This window comes from Symphalangus syndactylus, chromosome 12 (assembly GCF_028878055.3).
Source record: "Symphalangus syndactylus isolate Jambi chromosome 12, NHGRI_mSymSyn1-v2.1_pri, whole genome shotgun sequence".
In the NCBI taxonomy this organism is placed as follows: domain Eukaryota; kingdom Metazoa; phylum Chordata; class Mammalia; order Primates; family Hylobatidae; genus Symphalangus; species Symphalangus syndactylus.
The window spans coordinates 63,521,374-63,541,768 of NC_072441.2; the positions used below are offsets into that span (position 1 = coordinate 63,521,374).

At 38.6% G+C, this 20,395-nt stretch overlaps 1 protein-coding gene and 1 long non-coding RNA gene across 12 annotated transcripts in view; one reads left to right on the forward strand and one right to left on the reverse strand.

Moving 5' to 3' along the window:
* The window catches only part of CD53 (CD53 molecule), a 54,789-nt gene that overhangs the window by 32,712 nt on the left and 1,682 nt on the right, over positions 1 to 20,395 (forward strand). For all 11 annotated transcript variants that reach the window (XM_063624628.1, XM_063624629.1, XM_063624626.1 and 8 more), the window contains 6 exons: positions 13,216 to 13,295; positions 14,170 to 14,358; positions 16,144 to 16,218; positions 16,778 to 16,873; positions 18,802 to 18,882; positions 19,957 to 20,040. In XM_063624628.1, coding sequence (XP_063480698.1) covers positions 13,233 to 13,295; positions 14,170 to 14,358; positions 16,144 to 16,218; positions 16,778 to 16,873; positions 18,802 to 18,882; positions 19,957 to 20,040 — 588 coding nt within the window. In that variant the 5' untranslated portion in view covers positions 13,216 to 13,232. The remainder of the gene's footprint in view (positions 1 to 13,215; positions 13,296 to 14,169; positions 14,359 to 16,143; positions 16,219 to 16,777; positions 16,874 to 18,801; positions 18,883 to 19,956; positions 20,041 to 20,395) is intronic.
* LOC134733830 (uncharacterized) overlaps positions 1 to 20,395 on the reverse strand; it is a 52,815-nt gene that overhangs the window by 1,518 nt on the left and 30,902 nt on the right. The gene's annotated exons all lie outside the window — the stretch shown is intronic.

Genomic DNA, 20,395 nt, shown 5'->3' on the forward strand with positions numbered 1-20,395 from the left:
CTGGGACACATTTTCGCTCCTATTTAGAAAAACTTTTTCTTAATCACAGCCTCAATTTTCTTTGCTAAGGAACAAAGACTGCCACAGACTCTATGTAGGAAGGGATAGGGAGCCACAATTACCTTGCGAATGCTCTTGTATGTAAATTGACAAATCTGTATATAGAGAAATGTATATGGAGAAGTGTCTGGAAAGACGTTTGCCAAAATGCTAATGATGGTTAACTCTGGGAGGTGGGATTTCAGAAGACTTTATGCTTTCTTCTTTATACTTTTCTTTATTTTTTAAATGTAGATTTTTTTTAAAGAAAGCATGCTTACATTTGCTTTCTATTGCTGGATTTTTCAACTTTTCCTAATAGGTTTGAATGGAGTAAGAAATGTGTTCTAATAATATATATTCTCAATCTTAGCTTACAAAGGTGTTTCTCTACCAAACACTTCCATTCACTGAAAGAAAACAATTTATGCATCTTAAAGAAACTGTGCTTACATTTGCCTTTTATTGCTGGGATTTTCCAACATGTCTTAACAGATTTCAATGGAGAAAGAAATGTGTTCTAATAACGTATTCTCAATGTTAGCATACAAAGGTGTTTTTCTATTAAACGCTTTTCTTCACTGAAGGGAAGTCTTACAGAAACTATACTTACATTTATTTATTTATATTTTATTACTGAAATTTGAAATTTTCATTTTGTCCTAAATGGACAAAAAAAGTGCTTTTCTTTATTGTTTGATTTATTTTTATTTTTTAATTTTTTTTTACAAATGGCACATGAAACCTCTTTTTAAAAGGTATGAAACAAGCAAGGGATTATTCTGGCCCCGTGTATATTTTATTCCTAAAAATCTATTAGAAGCCAAGGGTTCCCTTAGGAATGGACTGGTAGGTAAGCTCTGAACTTGATCTTTCAGTGAGTATTCACTGAATAAGGCAGATACTCAGGGACTGAGCCATCCTAGAAATAGTATCTCATTTAACCCTCAGAACAACCTCTGAGGTAAGTATTAATAGCCCTATTTCAAAGATATAGTGAAAGACAGGTTAAGCAAGTTGCCCAAGGTCACACTTCTGATAAGTAGTGCTACCAGAATTCAAAACTAGACCTGTCTGATTCCAAAGCTAGTGTTTATCAAACTGTGTTCCACAGAATACTATGTTATTTGACCTGTTAATAAGTGATCTCCAACATAAAAATAGGTTTGTAGTTATATAAACATATTTTTCTCTTAGAGACTCACAGCGCACATTAGCATATAACAAGTTTTTCTCTTACACTGTTTTTTTTCTTTATCTTGGCTTTTGTTTGAAGAGCACTTATTAATATCTCATAAGCGTAATGGTCTATGTAGCATGAAAGCTGTCTTACGTGGCTCCAGACTAGCTTGTAATATTGGATCAGATAAGGCTGAAGATGAAGAACTGATAGAGGTTCTTTTTTTTTTTAACTTAAAAAAATTTTAAAATAGACAGGGTCTCGCTATGTTGTTCAGGCTGGTCTTGAACTCCTAGGCTCAAGGGATCCTCCCACCTCAGCTTCCCAAATTGCTGGGATTACAGGTGTGAGCCACCACGGCCAGCCTGATGGAGGTTCTTGAAGCCTCTATCCAACCTTAACCACTTCTAAGCTTGATTAAATTCAAGAGTAGATTACATGGTGCTGTTAGTACAGGTCAAAAAAAAGACAGGGATGGAATTAGAAATCCACAGGTTCTACCAGCCCAAGCCCACTGGAGGAAACTAAAGGGCAAAGTTGATCCCTAACCTGCATGTTGAGTTGTGGAAGGTAGCCACGGCTAAGTGCAGTTTGGTCACACAGGTTTCCTGGAAACTGATGTTGGTGGCTTTTTGCATAGAACCATGAGTCATGGGGCTAAGAGTCATAGACTTTGACTGTGGGAGGGGTATCAGTTCCTCTAGATGGTAGTTGGAAGGGGTGGGAGGCTTAATCACTGCCCAGTGACAGTGAAGAAGGGGAAGAGGAAACGGAGCAGCATTCTCTCTGGGGCCCTTATGGCATGTGGCAAAAGTAGTGACAATCTTCACCAGGTGAGAAGATTTTCTTACTCAATTTAGTATGAGTCTAGAGAGGTAGAAAGTGGGAGAGGAACAAAGAAGAGGTTCTTCTTCCTGTCTGTGAAGGAAAGAATCAGTAGGAATGTCCCTAAGTTTGTGGGCACCTAGCCAGCTGGTGATCTGTGGACAATCAGGTTACACCGGCCTGAACTAATTGTCACAGGATACCAGGATGTTGGGGCTGATGTGACTCTAGGAGGCATCTGGCTCAATTCCTTTCTGTTACTGATGGGTAAGTTAGTTATTTTCCTATGTCCAAAACATCAGTTTATTAGCAGACTAAAAATCAAGCCCAAGGCTCCTGACTCTGCAGTGTCATGTTCATTCCACTACAACAGATAATTCTGAGGTAATGAGGCTTTGAGAATTCAAAGATGAATAGCATAGATCCTACCCTCAAGGGGCTCACATTCTAGTGAGGGAATAGTCACTTATAAAACAAAATGGTTAGTACAATGGCAGAGGTACACAGGTATTATAGATACTCCTTAGGGCAAGTGAGGATTGGGTGTGAAGACTTAGATACAAACAGAGAAGACTTCCTGGAAAAGTAACACATCATTAGGATGATGAGTAACTAACCAGAATAAGAGGCCAGAAAGAAAAGAGAAAATTTCAGCAAAGAAACACATTACTAAAGTAAGGAAGGAAGCATTAAGACAAGGATTCAATATTGCTTTGCTAAATTTTAAAGTATAATACAGGAGGTGTTGCCATGAGTGTGGAGTGATGGACAGGAGCAAATTAGGAGAGGCCTTTGACGTAAGTGTACATGCATAAATCCATCACCACAGTCAAAACACTGAGCATATGCATCACTCACCACAGATTGTTGTGGCCTTCTGTAATCCCTTTCTCTCACCCTTCCCTGCTCCCTCTCTACTCACCTCCTGCCCTCCCCCACCTTCATCCTCAGACAATCATTGATCTGCTTTCTGTTGCCATAGATTAGTTTTCATTTTCTAAACTGTTATAAACTGGAATCATACGGAATGTACTCTTTTTATTTAACCTCTTTCACTCACCATGATTATTTTTACATTCACCTGTGCTGTAGAGGATAACAATAGTTCATTCTTTTTAATTGCTAAGTAGTTTCCACTGTAAAATCATACCACTATTTATTTATACATTCACTTGTTTATGGACATCTGGGTTGCTTCCAGTTTGGGCTATTACAAATAAAACTATAAAACTATGAACCTTCCTGTACTAGTCCTAGTACGGACATATGCTTTCATTTATCTTGGGTAAATACCTAGGAGTAGAATGGCTGGATCATATGATAAGTATATGTTTAACTTTGTACAAAACCAGCAAACTGCTTTGGAACATGGTTATACCATTTTACATTCCCACCAACAGTGTATAAGAGTTCCAGTTTCACTACATCCTCGCCAACACTTGGTGTGGTCAGGTTTTGAAAACATTTTAGCCATTCTAGGAGATGTGGAGTGGTATCTTACCATGGTTTTAATTTGCATTTCCTTAATGATTAATGAAGTAGAGAATTTTTTTCATGTGCTTATTTGCCATCCATATAGTATCTTCTTTGGTGAATTGTCTGTTCTGATCTTTTGCCCATTTTAAAAATTGGATTGTTTATTTTCTTACCATTGAGCTTCAAGAGTTGTTTTTGTACTCTGGATACATGCCTTTTATCTCCTGTGTGATTTGGAAATATTTTTTCCCTTCTGTGCCTTGTCTTTTCATTCTCTTAACAGTGTCTTTTGAAGAGCAGAAGTTTTTAATTTTGAAGAAGTCCAATTTATCAACTTATTATGCTTTTGGTGTCTTATCTGAGAACTCTTTGCGTAACCAAGGTTGCAAATATTTCCTTCTGGAGAATTATAGTTTTGGATTTTCCCTTTAGATCTATGATTCATTACTAGTTACGATTTCATATGGAGAGAGGTGTAAATGCAAGTTCATTTTTGCATATCAATAGACAATTGTTCCAGCACCATTTGTTGAAAAAAGTATTCTTCATTCTCTAATGTATTAATTTTGTATTTTTTGAAAATCAGTTGTCCATATACATATGGATTCTGTTCTGTTCTCTTGATATATTTATTTAACACCAGTGCTATGCTGTCTTTACTGCTGTAGTTTTATAGAAAGTAATATAATTAGGTAGTGTTGGTACTCCAATTTTGTTCTTTATCAAACTCATTTTTACTATTCTAAGTCTTTTGCATTCCCAAATGAATTTTACAATTAATTTCTTGAAGTCTACAAAAAATTCTGCTGTAATATTGATTGGGATTACAATCGATAGATAAATTTGGAAGAATTGACACCTTAAAAATGTTGACATCTTAAAAATTCCTGGTAGATGGATGTGGTGTATCTCTCCATTATTTGCATCTTTTCAATTTCTTTCAGCAATGTTTGTTTTTAAGTTTTCAGTGTACAATTCTTTCACAACTTTTGTCAGATTTATGCCTAGGTATTTCATATATGATGCTATTGTAAATGATACTTTTAAAAATACTTGATTTCTAATGGTTACTAGTGCACAGAATGCTATTATTTTTTGTGGATTGAATCTTGTTTCTAGCAACCTTGCTACACGTACTTGTTAGTTGTGGTAGTATTTTTGTAGATTTATTTAGATTTTCTACAAAGACATTCATGATATCTGTGAACAAAGCCAGTTTTACTTTTTTTTCTTTCCAGTTTGGATGCCATTCTTTTCATATTTCATTTGCACTGCCTAGAAACTCCAGTACAATGCCAAATAGAGTAGTTAAGAGTAAACAGACTTATTTTCTTCCTTATATAAGGGTAAGGCATTTGGTATTATACCATTAAGTATGATGTTCTTAATTCTATGCCCTTCATAAATGCCTTTTATAAGTTTGCATAAGCCTTCTTCTATTCCTAGTTTGATAAGAGTTTTCATCAGAAATAGATGTTGAATTTTGTCAAATAAATTTCCTGTATCTATTGAGAAGATAATTTATTTTCTCTTTCAGTTTGTTAATATGATTAAGTATTTTTTTCGATGTTAAAATAAACTTGCATTCCTGAGAGTAGCCCCATTTGTTCATCATTTCTTATCATTTTTCTACATCGTTAGATGCTTTTGATTAAAATCTTGTTTATAATTTTCCCATCTTGTTCTGAGGAACATTGGCCTGTGGTTTTATTTCTTGTAATATCTTTCTGCTTTTAGTATCTGAAAATTCTCGCCTCACAGGATAAGCTAGAGAGTGTACCCTCCTTTTCTATTTTCTGGAAGATTTGATATAGAATCAGTATTATTTCTGCCTTACATGTTTAGTAGAAATCATCAATAAGACATCTGGACTAGCAGTTTTCTTTATGGGAAGATTTTTAAACTCCAAATTCAGTTTCTTATTAGAGATAGGATTATTCAGGTTATCTATTTCTAAAGTGAGATTTGGTAATTTGTGCCTTTCAATGAATTCATCTATTTTTTCTAAGTTGTATTGGCATGAAGTCATTTATTACATTGACTTATCTTTTTGATATCTATAGAATTTGTGGTGTTGTTCTCTCATTCCTAATATTGATAATTTTTGTTCTCTATTTTAAAATTGATTACCTGTGTATAAGTTTATCAATTTTATCATTCTTCTAAAAGAGCCAACTTTTGTGAGGTTTTTAAAATTGTTTTTCTGTTTAATTGATTTCAGTGTTTATCTTCATTATCTACTTCCTTTTGCTTATTTCGGGTTTAATTTGTTATACTTTTTCTAGTTTCTCAAGATGCAATCTGAAGTTGTTAATCTGAGACCACTCTCCTTTCAGCTATAGACATTTAGCACTAAAATTCACCCCAAAATATTGCTTTAGTGACATTACCACATTTTCAACATGTTTTTAAAGCTTTTCTCAATTCAGAATTCTAATTTTCTCTTTGATTTCTTCTTTCATCTATGAATTATTTAGAAGTATGCTATTTAGTTTTCCAATTTGAGGAAATTTTCTAGGGATATTTCTGTTATTGATTTCGAATTCAATTCCTTCTAAATTTGTTGAAACTTGGTTTACCGTCCAGAATGGTCTATTTTGGTAAATGTTTCATGTAACCTTGAAAAGAATGTATATTCTGCTGTTGTGGGGTGGAGTGTTCTATCACAATCAGTTTAAGTTGACTGATGCTGTTGTTCAAATATTTACTGCTTTTCTGTCTACTGATTCCATCAATTATTGAGAGAATGATATTGAACTATTCAAGTTTAACTTATACTTGTCTATTTCTTCTTTCAGTTCTGTTCATTTCTGTCTCATAAATTTTGACTAGGTGCAAAAACACTTAGGATTTTTATGTTCTTTAGCTCAATCAGTCCCTTTATAATTATAAAGTAATCTTCTTTATCCTTGATAATTTTTTCTGTAATAGTGTTTGTTTTAGTCTAATATAGACACTCCAGCCTTTTTTTCCCTTTTATTAGTGTTAGTATGGTATCTTTTTCCATCCTTTTACTTTAAAATGTATTTGCTTCTTTATATTTTAAATGCATTTTTTGTAGGCAACATAATTGAGTCTTGTTTTTTTAGTCCATCTATGTATTCCTGCTTCATATTTTAACTATTCAGACCATTTCATTTACTGTGATATTGGTATGGTTGGGATTTTAGCATATTTGTTTTTTATTTGTCTCATTTTTCTATTTGTTCTTTATTTTTTCCCATTTGTTGTTCCCCCTTTTCTCTTTTTCTGGCTCCTTTTGATTAATCGAGTATTTTTTAAGATTTTTACCTTCACGTGAGATTTCCACTTTGCATATAAAAAGCTCACAGTAGTATACTTCCATTTCTCCCTTCCCAGTCTCTACACTATTATTATCATAAAGTTTACTTTTACATTTATTATTAATGCAATGCAATATTATTATTTTTGTGTGAACAGTTCAGCATCTTTTAGATTTGGCTGGGCGCGGTGGCTCACACCTGTAATCCCAGCACTTTGGGAGGCCGAGGTGGGCAGATCACAAGGTTAGGAGATCGAGACCACGGGGAAACCTCGTCTCTACTAAAAATACAAAAAATTAGCTGGACGTGGTGGCAGGCACCTGTAGTCCTAGTTACTCGGGAGGCTGAGGCAGGAGAATGGCGTGAACGCAGGAGGCGGAGATTGCATGAGCCGAGATCACGGCACTGCACTCCAGCCTGGGCGACAGAGAGAGACTCCGTCTCAAAAAACAAAAAACAAAAACAAAAAAAAAAGAGATTTAAGACGAGGTGCGGTGGCTCAAGCCTGTAATCCCAACATTTTGGGAGGCTGAGACGGGCAGATCACCTGAGGTCAGGAGTTCAAGACTAGCCTGGCCAACATGGCGAAACCCCCTCTCTACTAAAAATACAAAAAATTAGCTGGGCGTGGTGGTGCATGCCTGTAATCCCAGCTACTCAGGAGGCTGAGGCATGAAAATTTCTTGAACCTGAGAGGCGGAGGTTGCAGTGAGCTGAGATCACGCCACTGCACTCCAGCCTGGGTCACAGAGCAAGACTTTGTCTCAAAAAAATAAAAATAAAAATAAATTAAAGAGATTTAAATAACAAGAAAAAAAGTATTGTGCATTTACTCCTGTAGTCACCATTTCTGGTGCTCTTTGTTCCTTTGTGTAAATCTGTAATTCCATCTGGTCTCATTTTTCTTCTACTTAGAGGATTGCTTTTAACATTTCTTGTAATATGGATCTACTGATGAGGAATTCTTTCACCTTTTGTATATCTTAAAGTCCTTTTTTTAAGTTAGTAAAATGTATTTTTATTGGGTGTAGATTTTTAGGATGACAATTTTTTTTCTTTAGTATTTTAAATGTGTTGCTCCACTTTCTTCCAGCTTGCCTGTTTTCCAATAAGAAGTCTGCTCTTATCCTTAAAATTGTTCCTTAGTCCATAACAGGTCTTTTTTTCCCCTGGTTGTTTTAAGATTTTCTTTTTATCACTGTTCCTTGAGTACTTTGATTATAAAGTACCTTAGTGTAGCTTTCTTCATGTTTCTTATGCTTGGAGTTCATTGAGCTATTGAGCTTCTTGGTTCCATAGGGATATTATTTTCATCAAGTTTAGGATTTTATTTAGTCATTATTTCTTCAAATATTTTTCTATCTCTCTTCTCTCCTCATTTTAGAGACTCCAATGACATGTATATTAAGCCACCTGGAATTATTTCTCAACTGATGGTACTCTGTTCATTTAAAACATTTTATTTTCTGGCCAGGCATGGTGGCTCACACCTGTAATCCCAGCACTTTGGGAGGCCGAGGTGGGTGGATCACTTGAGGTCAGGCATGCGAGACCAGCCTGGCCAACATGATGAAACCCTGTCTCTACTAAAAATACAGAAATTAGTTGGGCATTGTGGCATGCACCTGTGGTCCAGCTACTCGGGAGGCTGATGCAGAATTGCTTGAATCCAGGAGGTGGAGGCTGCTGTGAGCCAAGATCACACCACTGCACTCTAGCCTAGGCAACAGAGCAAGACTCTGTCTCCAAAAAAAAAATATATATATATATATATATATATATATATATATATATATATATATATGTTTTTGTCTGTCTGTCTGTGTTTGAGGATATTTTCTCTTGCTGTCTTCAAGTTCACTAGTTTTTTTCTTCAGCAATATCTAATCTGCCATTAATCCAATCCAGTGTATTTTTTATGTCACACATTGTAGTTTCATCTTTAGAAGTTTGATTTGAGTCTTTTTTATATTTTCCATGTCTCTATTTATGTTTATTTTATTTTATTTTATTTATTTTATTTTATTTTATTTTATTTATTTTATTTTATTTTATTTTATTTTATTTTATTTTATTTTATTTTATTTTATTTTATTTTTTGAGACGGAGTCTCGCTCTGTTGCCCAGGCTGTAGTGCAGTGGCACGATCTCGGCTCACTGCAAGCTCCGCCTCCCAGGTTCATGCCATTCTCCTGCCTCAGCCTCCCGAGTAGCTGGGACTACAGGCGCCCACCACCACGCCTGGCTAATTTTTTCTATTTTTTAGTAAAGACGGGGTGTTAGCCAGGATGGTCTCGATCTCCTGACCTTGTGATCCGCCCACCTCAGCCTCCCAAAGTGCTGGGATTACAGGCATGAGCCATCGCGCCCAGCCTATTTTTTTGAAAACATAGTATCTGGCTTAATGGCTTTACTAATCTAACACCTGGGTTGGTTTTCCTCTATTGCCATGTTATAGGTTGTACTCTCTTGCTTCTTGCATGCCTGATATTTTGAGTGAATCTATGTGTAAATTTTACTTTGTTGGGTGCTAAATATTTGGCATTCCTATAAATCTTATCGAGCTTTGTTTTAGGATGCACTTAAGTTACTTGGAAAGTGTTTAATATTTTGGGCCCTTACTCAAGATTTGTTGGGTAGAACAGTGTTCAGTCTAGAGCTATCTGTTCCCTATTACTGAGGCCACATCCTTCTGTGTACTCTAGCCTGTGAATCTTGGGGTTTTCCAGTCTGACTGGTGGGAATAGTCACTGGTGCTGTGTGAGTGCCAGGCACTGCTCAGATGGTACCTATCCTTGGGTAGTTTTGTACATGCAGATGCTAATCAGGACTCAGCTAAATTCTTAATGGACACTTTGGTAGACCGAATAATAGGACCCAAATATGTCCATGCACCTTATAGGGCAAAGATGACTTTGAAGTTGTGATTAAATGAAACATCTCGAAATGGGGTGATTATCCTGGATTAGCCAGGTGGTTCTTATCTAATCATATGGGCCCTTATAAGAATGAAGCAGGAGATAAGAGTGGAAAGTAGCAGATGTGATGACAAAAGCAAGAAGTTGCAACATGCAAGAAAGGAGATAAGGAATGCAGGTGACTTTAGAAGCTGACAAACACAAGGAAACAAATTCTCTCCCTGAGCCCTTAAGAAGAAATATAGCCTAGCCAACAACCTGAATGTATACTTCTGACCTTCAGAACTGTAAAATAATAAATTTGCGTTGCTAAGGCACAAAGTTTGTGGTAATGTTTTAGCAGCAATAGGAAACTGATGCAAGCACCCGCTGCAAATCTCTGGAGTTTGCTCTCTGTGCACCTTTCTTTTGTACATTGCTGTGTCCTGTAAACCCTAGCTGCCTTGGTCTCCTCAAAGTCTCAGCTCTGCCAGGCTTTCCCTCAATGCTCCATGGTTTGGAAACTGTCTGTGAATATAAGCTGAGGCAATCACAGGGCTCACACAATTTATTTCCCATCTCTCATGGGTCTGTGTCCTTCATTGTCTTACATTTAGTGTTTTGCAGATCATTATTTTATAATCTACATTTTTTAGCTGTTTCAGGTGAGGGGGTAAATCTGGTCCCTGTTAATCCATTGGCCAGAGGCACATTTCCCAAATACGTGATTTTATATTTTTACATTAAGAAAAGGAAAATGAAATAGGTGAAATGAATTTTAATAACATTTTAGTTATCTCAATATGTACAAAATACTATAATTTAAAAATGTAATCCATATTGAAAAATTACTGACATAATCCTTTTTGTACTAAGTGTGTATTTTACACTTATAGCACATAGTCATTCAGACTAGCCAGATTCTAAGGGCTCAAAGCTGTAGCACAGCTCTAGAGTACAGTGAATCATGAGAGTCCGTGTTTAGCTGCTCAAGGGGACTACACTCATTTGAATGTTTCAGCTTTAATGTCCTCCACCATGAAATAGTCTTTGATCAACCCAGCTGAAAATCTTTGCATTTTCATGGCCTTTGTTACTGCTCTTTGGGACTTGACATATTTTATCTTTTATTGATTGATGTAGCTTGTGCAAAGGGCAACAGGAAGGATTCTCAAGAATTTGGAAATGAGGACTGGCAAATGTCACATTCTAAGAGTTAATTTAATTTTTTAAAATTCTAGATAAAATGAATAAGATTATTTATTCATAGATATGTCTTACTCTATGAGATATTTTGTCATGTGATAATGATAAAGGGCTGGGAAACACTCAAATTCATCATTCACTCCTGATACACAGAGTAGTTCTTTAAGACTCAATAATCGGCCGGGCGTGGTGACTCAAGCCTGTAATCCCAACATTTTGGGAGGCTGAGGCGGGTAGATCACCAGGTCAGGAGTTCGAGATCAGCCTGGCCAACATGGTGAAACCCCATCTCTACCGAAAAAAAAAATACAAAAATTAGCCGGGCGTGGTGACGGGCACCTGTAACCCAGCTACTCGGGAGGCTGAGGCAGGAGAACGGCTTGAATCCGGAAGGTGGAGGTTGCAGTGAGCTGAGATCATGCCACTGCATGCCAGCCTCGGCGAAAGAGCAAAACTCCGTCAAAAAAATAAATAAATAAATAAATAAAGACTAAATAATCATGGGTTCAATTTATTGAGTACCGGTCTTGCTGTATGCCAGTCTGTGTGATAAGATCATTTAATATTCACATGCACCCTATAAGGGATAAGTGTTGGCCCGTTTTACATAGGAAGAAATTGTGACTGGAACTGTTAAGTTGGTGTCCAATTCTCACATAGCTGTTTAGAGGCATATGTAAGAGGAAAATTCAAGTTTGACCCCAAAGCCTGAGTAGTAAATCATCACACTTTACTTCTGATATATATTCAAATGCATTTATAATCTAATTTATTTTATTTTAATTTTATTAAAGTAATGATGTAGATTTAAGAATAATCCTGAGGAGTAAGACAAGAAGAAAAAGGGGGAAAAGAGCACAAAGTAAAGGAAAAGGGTATGAGATAGACACAAGTATTTGGTGTTTACAACAGAGAAATTCACTTTATTGTGGAAGAGAAGTAGATCATCAGGCTTATCTACAGCCTGAATGAACTATTCCCTCAAGACCATGTGATTCCCGGGTACCTTGAAACTGCAAAGAAGATACTATGGATTGCATAAGTGACCCATGCACTGGAAAAGGCATAATTTTAATGGAAAAAATCACTGCCTCAACATTCTGCTTGATATATCAGTCCTGTGCACAGTTTTAAAAATGAGTCACTTTATAGAATATCATTACCTCTGACAGAAAATTCAAAATTCTGGCCAGGTGCGGTGGCTCATGCCTGTAATCCCAGCACTTCGGGAGGCTGAGGCAGGCAGATCACCTGAGGTCAGAAGTTTGGGGCCAGAGTAGGCAACATGGTGAAACTTCGTTTCTACTAAAAATACAAAAATTATCTGGGCATGATGGTGTATGCCTTTAGTCTCAGCTACCTGGGAGGCTGAGGTGGGAGAATCACTGGAGCCTGGGAGGCGAAGGTTGCAGTGAACTGAGATTGTGCCACTGCACTCCAGCCTGGGTGACAGATTGAGACCCTGAAAGAAGAAAGAAAGAAAGACAGAAAGAGAGAAAGAGAAAGGAAAGGAAAGGGAAAAGGAAAATGAAAAGGAAAAGTCAAAATTCTGTATCTGGATTTCTAGAATTGAGGACCAGACATTGGACATTGATGTCCTCACTAAGAAAATGACATTCTAGTTGAAAAAAATAAAGCTTACATTGCTATCTCTTTTTACTTCCCCATTGCATATTTGTTGGCTTGTTTTATCTCTGCTGTAAGAATGTTATCTTCTGGAGGATAGCTACTGCTTAGTCATGGTTGCATCTTCCACAACATCTAGAACAGGAAACATAAATGTTTCTGCAATAAAAGAATAAATGAGGCGTGGATATGCTCCCCCTACTTTCATGTGGAGAAGTTTACTGATCAAATGTATTATGTACATGAATCACAGAGTATTTAAGAAACTGGCTGATCAAGCTGTTGGCTTTCTTGATGGCTGATTGCCCAGTCCATCCCTGACTTCAAGGGCTTAAGTGCCCAGGCACTAGTTGCTAATACTGCAGTTAGAGCTAAAGCACTGGCCTGGTCTCTGTCACTGTGACTCATCCTCTTCTAAGAATGGCTCTATTTTCTTCTACAATACTTAATTCAATGTTAAGCATTGTTGGCTTGCTGAATTGGACAAAAAGTGAATGTCTAAGATGAGCCAGTTGGTATTTCAGTTCAGAACTAAGAAAGCAGAGAGTTTGGGGAAACTTTCCAGAGGAGAGCCACAGCTCAAACCCAAGGTAATGCTAGAGATCCCTGAACATTTGTGCACTCTGATCTCTGGCTACCTTACAGAGCCAGGTAACTTACTTCCTTCTTCCTTATTCCTTAGGGCAAGAATATCACGGCATGGGCATGAGTAGCTTGAAATTGCTGAAGTATGTCCTGTTTTTCTTCAACTTGCTCTTTTGGGTAAGTGTGTCTCTTCTGAGCATGGTTAAGCTCACCTTTACCCAGCTAAGCTCTCCTCATTCCTCTACTGAAGAGGCTGGTGTGGGGTAAAATGCATGCATATTTGGGTCATGTCCAGCACAACCATCCTAGAAACAAAGGAGGAATAATATTTCCCCTCTTCCTGCCACAGAATAAACCTGCAAAATTGAAAGGTACTAGTGCAGTTATTAATGGAGGTGCTGTTTCTCTCTGAGGGCTTTAGTTTACTACTACTAATAGCTAACATATATAGGTGAGAAACCTGAGACTGTGCTCTGGATATTGAGTGCCTCTGTTTTTCTTGTCTTTTTTTTCTAGATTCCTTGAAATAATAAGTGATTGAAAGGAAAGTCACCCTTTCTGGGGAGGTTTCACTGTACAAAATTCAGCAATTGAATTTCAGATATAGGATGGGTTGGTACTTGTGTATATAAGAAGATTATTATAAGTTTGGCTTCTCTAGTTTTCTGCCTAGCTAGATGAGCTTCCTCAAGCCGGGCATCTTCTCTACATGGTGATGGTTTCTACAGGGAAAGCCATGTGTGAGCGACTGAAAAGATAAGGAACAAGAAGTTAGACCTATATATGGTGAAGGTATTGTGTGGCTCACAGAAGTGGTCTTTCCTTGGTATCTGGAAATGGGTAGGAAGAGTTGTGAGTAGGTCTCCACAGGAGAAAGCTGGGATTGCCTCTCCAATGTAAGCATGGAAAAGTTTGGTAAAGAAATTGTTCATGAGACTCTTGATTGAGCCAGTTAAAAATAAAGTGATTCTGATCTCAAGGAAGTGAGAATATGAGGAGATCCCCAAGAACCACATTTTGCTTCAGGATGTTGTGGGATTCTTCCTTTCAGATCTGTGGCTGCTGCATTTTGGGCTTTGGGATCTACCTGCTGATCCACAACAACTTGGGAGTGCTCTTCCATAACCTCCCCTCCCTCACGCTGGGCAATGTGTTTGTCATCGTGGGCTCTATTATCATGGTAGTTGCCTTCCTGGGCTGCATGGGATCTATCAAGGAAAACAAGTGTCTGCTTATGTCGGTAAGTCCTTACAGCAGATGTGGTGCCCCAAGTCGGGGAGATGGTGCCTAAATCCCAGGCAAGATGTTTCTTGGTAGATCACTTATAGGCACAGAAAGATCCTAGGAAAATGGGATTAGTACCTTAGATCGGCCAAGTCTGCCCAGACCAATAGTATATTATGTATGACTAGGGTCCCATGGACAGGTGAAAGAGGGCATTGCTATCCCCCTTGTAGCCATTTTTACACTGCTAATAATGACTTTTGTCATTATTATAATTCCCCTTTACAGCACTTTATTTTTTCTTTATGTCTGGATGAAATCAGGTGTCATCCATCTTCCAAAATCCTCCTCATGCTAGCTATTATTATGTACTTTCAGATTCTGACTCAGAGTCGTTAACTAATGGAAAATAATTTCTAGACTCTTTCCTCCCCAAATGCCAAAGGATGCTTCCTTAACTCATATCTGCACAAGATACTCCGTAGAGAGATCCAACTTAGGTGAGAGCTCTGGCTACAGCCATTGAGGTCTAATGTGAGAGATGCTAGAGCCTTTTGCATGTTCCCTATCAGGTACTATCCTGAGGAGTACCTTAAGGCTTAGGTTTTGCCTGTAAGCACAGTGCCTGCAGAGCACTGAGCTCTACATTTCTCTAGTGTTCCCAGAACAGAGCTTGGTGTAACAGTGCCACTCTACCAATAGGCGTGGGTTTCTAATCACCTTGGTTCTTCCTTAAGTCAGTTGGTTAATCTTTTTTCCATTATGGTTCAACATTTTGGTGGTGGTTTTTTTTCTTTATTTTTTTTCTTGTTGTTGTTGTTTTGGAGATGGAGTTTCACTCTTGTTGCCCAGGCTGGAGTGCAATGGCATGATCTCAGCTCACCACAGCCTCCGCCTCCCGGGTTCAAGCCATTCTCCTGCCTCAGCCTCCCGAGTAGCTGGGATTACAGGCATGTGCCACCATGCCCAGCTAATTTTGTATTTTTAGTAGAGACAGGGTTTCTCCATATTGGTCAAGCTGGTTTCTAACTCCCGACCTTAGGTAATCCACCTGCCTTGGCCTCCCAAAGTGTTGGGATTATAGGCGTAAGCCACTGCGCCCAGTCGGTATGGGTCAACCCTTAAACTGGAGCCAAGAGAAAGAATTAAAAAAAAAAGTCCCTCTTCTCAGACTAATGGCAAAGGATGGAAGATAGCAGACATGGGGTAAAGTAAATGTTTTAAGCAGTCAAAATTAACGTTGGGGTAAAAAAGGTGAAGGAGAAGGAATAAGTGAAAATGTTTTCTGTTGTGTATTATTAGCATAAAAGGAATAAGCATTGAAAGCTGGAAACAAATACGAGTTAGAACCATGGCTAGGACCCTTCTTTCCACCATTGTACAGGGCTCATCTCAGCCACTACCAGCAATCCTCCACCCAGAGGTATCCCTGATCTTGTAGAAAGGACCAGGCCCCAAATGATCTAGTTTACCGACCTTTTGCTTAACTGCTTCAAATGGCAGATGTCTAAATTACTTAATTTATTCAACAGGTGGTGTTGTGTATGTAGTATGCATGTAGTGCTCTGATAGGCACAGCAGGTAGGAGAGAGCAAAGAAGACAGTTGATCTGCCCTCTAGAGTCTAATTGTAGAAAAAGAACACATATTTTCACAAAACAAAAGAAGGCTTACAACGGCCCGAGGAGGCAGAACAGGAACATCCTGCACGTGTGCAAATGCCCCTGGATGCTCCCAGAGCTGAGTGGGAGTGGGACGAGAATAGGGATCAGTGCTGTGAGAATGTATCTGCTTTGTCCCAGTTCTTCATCCTGCTGCTGATTATCCTCCTTGCTGAGGTGACCTTGGCCATCCTGCTCTTTGTATATGAACAGAAGGTAAGTTATAAAGACAACAACTCATTGTCTTAATACTGAAAGTGGGGAGTATGCAGTGGAGAAGTTGGTACAAAATTACAAAATAAGTCCTATAATAGAGATAGAAATGAGGTGGAAGGATAGAGGAAACAGAGAGTAATTGTAATTGGGGGAAGAAAAAATTTTTATGAAAGAGATTGTATCTGAGTGGTATCTTGAGAGGTGCCTGGAAAGAACAGTAAAACAAGTGTCTCTTCCTCTATTGCTTTCCTCTGTATTTGGCAGGAGAGAATGTCTGCCTCAGTGCCTAAGGATAGTCCTTGCTTTAATTGCCCCTTTTCCTCCCTTGTAAAGCCAGAGCTCTAGAAGAAAGCAAGCCTACTAAATACTTCCTCCTTCAATGCCACCTCATGCTCAGCATTTATGCCCATAGATAAACACCCTCCCCTCACCCTTAGTTCTGAGGAGACCATTTGGAAGGGAAGAGCAAGTGGAACCACTAACCTATACTGGAAATTCCTTATTCCTTGAACTCACCTGCTTTTTACCATGTCTCCTCTGCTGGAATGTGCCTGCCCAGCTGAATGAATATGTGGCTAAGGGTCTGACCGACAGCATCCACCGTTACCACTCAGACAATAGCACCAAGGCAGCGTGGGACTCCATCCAGTCATTTGTGAGTACAGGTGGAATCCTCTTCAGATCAGCCCAGACTTCATTTTCAAGCCTAAATCCTTGGGGGCTAGTTCCTTTTTCTGGAAGTTTCAGAATCTAAGGTCCACATCCCTGAATCCCAGAATAATGCCTTGGCTATCACAAACATGGGAGTCCAGTAATTAGTCTGATTAGTACAAAGTTCTCTACATTCTCTCTTTCATCTTTTTCTAACATGAATAGGTTTATTATCTAAGTTCTACTAGGATGTGAAGAAGACCCAAACACAGCAAACTGGATTAGTTTATGTATTTTCCAAAATTTTACTGAAAACAGCATTGTATAACACAAGAAATTGCCATTGAATTCCTGAGTTGCCCAAATCAGGCTTGTTACCTAGCCCACCAAAACCCCATTCCTCATGTGCTGTTTCCACCCACAAACATGTATATGTATATGTACAGCATGTACAAGCTCTGCATTCCTGACGTGATGTGTTGGGAGATAAAGATGGAGCTTTGCACCAGTATAATCTATTTGTGTCTCAAAACAGTACCACTATGACCACACGCCAGCCTAGTGTGGAGTAGAAGAAATGGCACAGGAATGAGAGCCTGGAGACCAGAATTGGGTAGCCCTGGGGTAGTCACTTAACTTATCTAGATCTCCAATTCTTTATTTTTTCAATTCAGTTTAGAAAACTTTTTATTATATAATTTTTAGAAATATACAAAAGTAAAGAGAAAAACAGAAAAATGAATCTCCCAACTCTTCAACAGTTAACATTTTCCAGTGTCATCTCATCTAATTCCCCACACTTTTCTCGTTAGAATACGTTAAAGCAAATACTAGACAATATATTATTTCACCCACTAAATATAAAAGAACTTCTTTTTAATACGCCTAAAATTTTATAATTTCTTAATACCACTAATAAAGTCTATAATTAAATTTCCCTAATTTTCTCAAAAAATTTTAGTTGACTTGTTCAAATCAAGATCTTAACAAGGCCTATGTGTTTATATTTGAATGATAGGTCTCTCTATTTATCTTTTAATCTATAATAGTACACCTCTTTGTTCTTGCTCTTTGTAGAAAGAAATTAGGCTATTTGTCCTTTAGACTTCTCCACTCTCTAGATCTGGCTAGTTGCTTCCTCGAGTATTTTGGTATTAGGGAGTCTCTGTCTCCCATAAGCCCCATGAATTTAAAAGTTTGATGTGGTTTTTGTTTTGTGGTAAGGTTGCCATAGCTGTCACTTCCTGTTGCATCGTGTAAGCAGGTACATAATGTCTGACGGTCCTCCTTACTATGATCTTAAGACACAGTAAGATTGGTTGGTGGGTCCAGGGGTGGTCAGCCTAATCCCTCCATTATGCAGTCCCTGGGTGCCTTATTCTTGATCTGTAAAATGTGACTAGATTGGCCGGGCGCGGTGGCTCACGCTTGTAATCCCAGTACTTTGGGAGGCCGAGGCGGGCGGATCACGAGGTCAGGAGATTGAGACCACGGTGAAACCCCGTCTCTACTAAAAATACAAAAAAATTAGCCGGGCGTGGTGGCGGGCGCCTGTAGTCCCAGCTACTTGGAGAGGCTGAGGCAGGAGAATGGCGTGAACCCGGGAGGCGGAGCTTGCAGTGAGCCGAGATTGCGCCACTGCACTCCAGCCTGGGCGACAGAGCGAGACTCCGTCTCAAAAAAAAAAAAAAAAAAAAAAAAAAATGTGACTAGATTAAGCACAGGGGTCTCTACTCCACAGGGATCTTATGTGAATGAAATGGTATAACAGATTAGAAAGCACTTTGTTTCAAGGAGCCCATAGTAATCAGACCAATTCTGGACTTCTGCTATAGAGTCAGATCTGAAAGGCCCACCTTTTCCTCTAAGGTCCACAGCCTTTTTTCACTGTTGACTTTCTAACCATCATCATTTTGGGGGTTTGGCTTTTAGCTGCGGTGTTGTGGTATAAATGGCACGAGTGATTGGACCAGTGGCCCACCAGCATCTTGCCCCTCAGATCCAAAAGTGGAGGTAATTTTGTTGGCAATGTTTCTGTTATTGACCTCTTTGTTTAAATGTTTAATTACCTTGGAAACTGCAGTCATAGAGGACCTGGACCTTCTATCGAGAAACAGGGGACCTTGAATAAAAGAGAGGCCAGGGCAACCACCTTGGGTAATTAGAAAAGTCAGAAAAACATAGGAACAAACTCATTTAGACTAGAGACACTGTGATTGATATTGCTACACTAGACTATTACATTAGAGGGGAACAGTTACTTTTGTGTGAAAGTAGGAGAGGGTTGTGTCTAGATATTTCTTAAGCAAGAAGTAGGTCTCCTTATGGTTAAAAGTGAAATGTATGGGGTTGAGATAGAAAAGTTTCTCCCTCTCCCTCTTCCTCTGCTCTTCTTCCTTGGAGATGGCAGAATCCAGCCCCTTAGGAAAATGAATCATAGGTGAAGGAGTAAGGAATTGAGGGAGACAGAGTTAGTGGAACTACTGAAACAACCTGTCCAATTCATTTGGACCTCCAGAATAGGCTCTGAGAGGAAGCCACAACTATCTTCCAACTAGACCAGATCCCTGAGGTCTTGCCTCCTCATGTTATCTGCTCCTGAAGGGGTTTGGAAATCTCCAGGATTTTTCAGGTTTGTAGAGAAAGACTAGGACACCCACTGACCAGCAACTGTCCTGGCGCTTGGTAGGGCTATGATGGATTTACTGAATGTTGAAGCAGAAAGTGAAATGCAAACCAATTTTAGTATTGCATGCCCTATGTTAATCTCTGGTCAGCACTGAGTGCTCAAAGACAGTAGGACGTAGGTTGCTGACCTGCCTCTTAGAAGCTAGTTTAACTCAGTGGGTAAGGATCTGGGACTTCTACATTAGGTACCACTGTAATGATAACAACACCAGAAAAGTCTCTAGTTTAATATTTCCCACCTTATGCCTGTTTCTTCATTCATGCAAAGAAAATAAAAATATAATACCTAAGTCTCTTGTATTACATAAAGCAAAGTGCAAAGCACTGTATCTTCCAAATAATCCTCTTGATATGGTGGAATTATAGAGTAGTATCATTTGTAACTGAAATGTTTTCTAGGGTTGCTATGCGAAAGCAAGGCTGTGGTTTCATTCCAATTTCCTGTATATCGGAATCGTCACCATCTGTGTATGTGTGATTGAGGTAAGAGCTTAACCACAGGATTATTGTGAGGATTACATGAATTAAGCCAGGTAAGGTTTCAGAATAATACCAGGTACACAGTATTTACACAATAAATTTTAGCTATTTTTGCTAGTATCTGAATTCCCCCAGGCAAGTAGCAAATAATGTAATTAACAATTTGCTTTAAGGTATATAGAAAATGTGCTATAAGAACACCTCTCGCCTGGGCGTGGTGGCTCAAGCCTGTAATCCCAGCACTTTGGGAGGCCGAGGCGGGAGGATCACGAGGTCAGGAGATCGAGACCATCCTAGCTAACATGGTGAAACCCCATCTCTACTAAAAATACAAAAAATTAGCCAGAAGTAGTGGCAG